Source organism: Parasteatoda tepidariorum, chromosome 6, assembly GCF_043381705.1.
Source record: "Parasteatoda tepidariorum isolate YZ-2023 chromosome 6, CAS_Ptep_4.0, whole genome shotgun sequence".
NCBI lineage: Eukaryota > Metazoa > Arthropoda > Arachnida > Araneae > Theridiidae > Parasteatoda > Parasteatoda tepidariorum.
In genome coordinates this window covers 53,943,644-53,949,477 of record NC_092209.1, presented here as the reverse complement: position 1 = coordinate 53,949,477, position 5,834 = coordinate 53,943,644, and the positions used below count along the sequence as shown (strand labels likewise).

The following is a 5,834-nucleotide window of genomic DNA, read 5'->3' as shown; positions in this document are numbered from 1 at the left end:
ATATCCATATATATATAAAGCCTTGCGCCCCCTCAAAAATTTCATTCACGCTACGCCTATTTTCCAATGGGTGGAAAAGAAGGACTTAAAAAAACGACGTGTAACCAATAAATAAAGTTTCTCTCTCAAATAAACTAACTGCATAAATTAAGAATAGAATCAACTGGGATTGCGATGAAACTATGCATAAATGTATGAAACATAAAAATAACGATTTACTCTATGTGTAATATTGTTATGTTATGGTAGATAAGAATTACATTGATTCTTTAAAATAAATACTATTAATATAAAACTAATCTTTTAAATAAATACTAATAATACCAATAATCCTCTTTAAAGGGCAAGATAAATGTCTTCTTGGCCATTCGGATCTTTAAACAAACCAAGGTAGTTAAGTGAAATTAGTGAATTTGCGCCAGGTAATAAAAATTGAATTAAATAGAACTTTACGGGAAAAAAAAAGAAAACTATTCTCTATATTGAGTGATACATGTTTTGTTCATATATATTTCCATTGTTTATGTAGATTTTCTTCCTCTCCATCGTTTCCAGGGCTGTCAATTTTCGGAAAATGCAAACATACCCATCAACAATCGAAGGCAGTGCGAAGTATTATTACAAATCTTAGTGAATGAAAGAAAAGAGTTTTGAAGGAAACAGAATTTTGATAAAACTTTTATTACAACTCAAAAAAATAACCAGTTGTCTATCAGCAACTTCTTACATGTATTAAAATTAATTGCATATAGTGGTGGGAAAGTTATTTTAATTCGAATTTGTTAAAATGCATTAACTTTGATACTGCTGGAAAAGTTATTTTCTGAAACTACGGAAATTCTGTAGTGTGGAAGGTATGAATATAAAGTACTGGTGATAAAAACATCCCTTTTCTAAATTTTTTTTAAAGAAATAAAAAGAAAAAAAGGAGAGTCACCTTAGACTGTACATTCTAATTGAGAAGACATGCTTTACTTTTTCGCTGGTTAAAGAATGGTGGTAGCTTAACCTTTAAAAGCAATTTGTTTTACATTTCTAGCGGTTTGTTACATTTGCTTAATTGGTGTTGCGAGACTAGTATCGCTGCACCGGAAAAAGTTCACAGAGATGCCAACTGCTCCGGACACGCCAAAATAATTTTTAAAAAAACGGTAAATAACTACAAAGTAAATTTTGCAAATATTTGACTGTTTTTGCTTGCTTTTTTAAAATGTATAGCATGACATGAGTACGATAAAGTGGTGAATCATATAAACCTACGAATTATTTAGAAACAGTGGAGGATAAAAATCTACTAAATTGAATTTATTAAATCAAGAATCGCAATTGATAAACTACCACTTTAAAATATATATTTGCTGTCCGGAGCAAGTTGGCATCTCTGAGTTCATGACAGTTCAGTAACAGTTTACTTAGGGAAACACGCGCAAAATTGTATTTACTATTAATAAATAGTGGTAGTTACAAACAGTTTACCAATATAAAAATAAATGACAGTATTAAATATATTTACCGAAATTTACCTCATAAAAAAATTCCTCCCAAAAATAATAATAATAAGTAACTCACCTCTGTCAGCAAAGCACCTGACCACATTAGCCCGATGTGGTGTCGGAGAAACTGTCAATCCATCGGGTGCAGCTACAGACCGATAAAGTTCCAACATATACGGAGGAGGCGCGTGCCTCGGCCACCGCTGCTGCAGGGGCGTCGCCGACGTCCCTCCCTGAAGTACCTCCAACAGCTTCTCCAAAGAAGCAGCCCCTGCCGCCGATACCGTCACAAGTATGAAGAGCAGCAGACCGCCGTTCCGGCCGAAAGCCGACATATCCTCTGACACAACAGGGTGTACCAACGAGTTCGAGGATTGCCCTTCCCTGCCACACCACCCCTCTTAATAAATCCAGTCTTCTCCTGCCCGAATGCCCGCTGCTTTTGACTTGAGACCGGCTTTGTAGCTGCCCGCATCTTTTGTTGGTTCTTATTTTTTCCCGTTAGAAGTAATTTGTAGCGACCCGCCTTTTTTTTTATATATTTTATTTTTTAGTCGTTTTACTAATGGAGTGAAGGGAGAGACTCTTGGTTAGATTTTTTAAAAGTATATAATGAAGTCGGTGACATGGAGAGAGTTGAGTTGTTCTTAGTAATTGAATCATCGTTTTTATTTTAGTCATTATTAGTACTGTTTTTAACGTTTGCAACTCCCATGCTTGATTTTTTTTTTTTTTAAAAAAAGAATGAAGGAAGGAATTGAAAGTAAAATTAATTTAAAATTTTCAATACTGTATTTCTGAAGTAAGTTTTAAAAAAATTAAAAATAATGAAAAAAGAGAGAGAATTTTTTTTTGTTGACAGACCTTACTTCAGTTTTTGTAAATAATAATCAAATGAGGCAGCAAGTGATGCATTCTATGATTTTCTGTTTTTGGTCTGACGAAAATAACTTCCTTTTTTTTTTATCAGATTGTTAAAAAATATATTTTCTGCTTTGTTAGTTTTTTTTATAACAGAAATTGGTTAAAATAAGTTATTAAATTCGCTGCAGCATTTAGAAAACAATTGTAATTTGTATTGGCATCAAGCACAAAACTCCAATTATTTAAGCGGTCGAAAGTTATGAAAAGTTGTCGAAAAGTTATGAAAATTTTGACTGACAATAAATTCTCTTTATTTATTTTAATGTTTATGAATATTTGATTTTAGGCTAAGAAATGCTTAAATCGAAGTTTTTACAATTCAATAGTCAGAGATTTTTCACAATTATTTTGCGAAATTACAAAAATCAAGATTTAATATGTTATTTTAGAGCAGCGATAGCAGAGTGATTAAGGTACTGAGCTGTAATTATGAAGGACAGGGGTTCAAGTCCCGTTTAGGGTCTTGAAGCCCACTCAGTTTCGGAACAATGGCAGAAATGCCAACTGCTCCGGATGCGGCACACATTTTTAAAAATAGTAGAGAGCTACAAGCTAAAATTTGCAGATTTTCGGTAAATTGTGCCAATTTTTTAAAAGGCTCAACAAGACTTAACTGCAACAAAATGGCGCATCACATAAGTCTTTGAACTATTTAGAAGTAGTAGTGAGTAAAAACCCTATTAATCGAGTTTACTAAACCAAGAGTCATACAATAAAAAACTACCACTCGTTAATATTTATCCGCTGTTAGGAGCAAGTTGGCATCTCTGCAATGAGAATAATAATATTGTTTGTGAAATGAGTAGAATGTTGACCCTATTGCCACCATCGTGCTTTTGATATCAAACTTGTGTACTATTAATCTGCATGAATCCTTTGGCCAACAACTGACTGTTGCGAGATAACTTCCTATAGTTGCTCAGCTTTCTAAAAAAAAATATTTTCTTGTAGTAACGAAATTCAAGTTATTTTAATTTAATATTTTTCAGTTTAAGTAATTTTTTCACCACTACCTATCAAAAATTCAAAGTATCAAATGAAATGCAACTTAAGTGCCGTTATCTGGTGGTGACTTTTATATAAGAGTAGGCGTAATTTTCCTTATCCTGCAAGTTATACTACGAAATTCGCAACCCGTTTTTTGCAATTATGTTCTCTCACTTCAAAATACATGATGATAGTTTCTCGGGTAATATGCCCATTTAATAATTTTTAATTTTATTTCTAAGCTACAAGGACCGGTAGGTTTCTACCTCAACGATCCTCACCGTATGGGCCCATAGCCATACCTCACCATACATATGACGGGTAAATGTATATAAGGGGTAAAGGGCCACTCCGGCCTCAGGTACCCAAACCAACCGAAACGACTGTAATTATATTTAATAATAAGCTGAAAAAAATTATAGAAAAATCTAGTGATTTTTATTTTCGATAATACATTTTTGCTTTTTATAGTCACCACTTTTTACGTTTTTAGTCCTCCGTAGCATCAATGATATCCATATATAAAAGTTTGCACATGCAATAATGAACTGTTTCTTAAATAAATTTGTTACTTTATACTTTTAACCTACGTCAAAGTGAAAGTGCAATTTCCCTGATTAAAAAAAAAAAATCAAATTTACGTTTATAAACACAGCCCTTCCCAAACTTCTTTTAATGTGCTACTCTTTAATTATTTATCAGTTTATTTGAGGGCGGAATAATAAGAAATAGTATTCATTTAATTTATTTCATTTAGCTCAAGACAAAAATCTATTCTTAACAATAAACAATTCAATGTAATTAAAATTTTTTTCGGGGGGGGGGGGAGAAGCAATTCAGTATATAAATTGTATCCGTTAAAAAAAGTTGGTAGTTATGGATATTTTATTATTCCCGAAAAAAAGTTAAAAATGAAATTTATTTGTTACTCTTACTCTTTTTCGCCTTGATATATATGGACTTTCAGCCGTGGACAATTCCCTTCTTCAAGGAAGACAAAAAGTGGTAGTACATGGAAGCAATTCTTAAAATTTATTTTGTAGAAAGAGTGTAGTTCGGTCTATCAGAATTTATTAGGAATGTGAACATTTATATTTGGGTATTCTGTCTACGAACAGTGCTTTTTTTTAAAACCTGAAGTGATAGATAACAAAATGAAATATCCACTTGGGTTATACAAGTATATACTACCACTTTTTTTTCCTGTTGGTGCTTTTCATATATTTTAGTTGGCGGTTGTATTTGACGAGACAGATCAAAATAGTTCTTTTGTTGGTCATAATAGCGGGCACTTGGGTCTGTTTCCCATTGGCCGCAGAAATGCCAGAATTGCTACTCTCTTATCGTTACCCAGTGAACACCTATGTCTGAGCCACGTCATACAACCACAAACCCGTTTATAGGGCTGGCTACATTCACACAATCACACAGAAGAAAGGACATAGAACACAGAAAGAGAGAAAGAAACATCCATGCCCTGAGCGGGATTCGAACCTGCAACCATCGGCTTCGCAGTCAGGCACGCTGACGCCAGATCACAATATGAAAATGTCCCCTTCTACTTAAAAATCATACTTTAGCTCCAATCTAAGAGATCTAATTATTGTTCAATTTTACTGAAGAAATATTTTTGATGATCTTGCTGACAATTCCTTTCGTCTTAAAATTTTAGAAGAAAAACAGAAGTTTGATGTGAATATCTCTATTACATTTCGCTCTTTATTTTTTTTTTCTTACTGTCATCAAAACCCACATCAAATGCTAACATAATTTTTAAGTTATTAAAAATTGATTGATGACCATTTTTGTGATTTATATGACTCTAGATCTGACATTCTGTTTCCAAATACTAAACATTTTATAATAAGTTCATGACCGATAAGTTAATATTCTGAGTAACGGCTTAGAGAAATAGGTGTGTCGTCAACATTAAGTTTCTGAGAATATCTAGTATGAATACATTACTGTTTTAATATTAGCATATAATTTCAAATGAAGCTTTTCAAGTGAAGTCATAAAGCAAAATTTCTCGCTGAGAAAAAAAATTAAAAATAAATATTTATGTTAAGCATAATTATGAATGCCTACTTTGAATTTAATTGAACGATATCATGCTTATATCTTTATAGTTACGATTACTAATGCTATTTTGTGATGAACTATTTGATTTTTTTTCCTTCTGCTTCAGAGTCATATTCCACTTGAAAATAAAATAGATATAACTTCGAAAATAATGGTCAAAAGTTTAATGAGTGTGTAATTTATATTTCTTTATATTATAAAAAGAAAAAACAATACAATTTCTTTTGTTGCTAACATGGCCTAAGACTTGTGGCATAAAAAAATTGGTTAATTTTAACATTTTAGCTATGAGACGTTCAAAATGCTTTGATACATAATTAAATTACTCTTCAAAATTTGAAACTATTT

General features: G+C 32.2%; 1 protein-coding gene across 1 annotated transcript in view; it reads right to left on the bottom strand.

Moving 5' to 3' along the window:
* The window catches only part of LOC107441097 (bone morphogenetic protein 2-A), a 49,827-nt gene extending 47,859 nt beyond the window's left edge, over positions 1 to 1,968 (bottom strand). The window contains exon 1 of the mRNA XM_016054244.3: positions 1,570 to 1,968. Within this exon, the coding sequence (XP_015909730.1) occupies positions 1,570 to 1,828 (259 nt within the window). The 5' untranslated portion in view covers positions 1,829 to 1,968. The remainder of the gene's footprint in view (positions 1 to 1,569) is intronic.
* Positions 1,969 to 5,834: the final 3,866 nt, after the last annotated feature.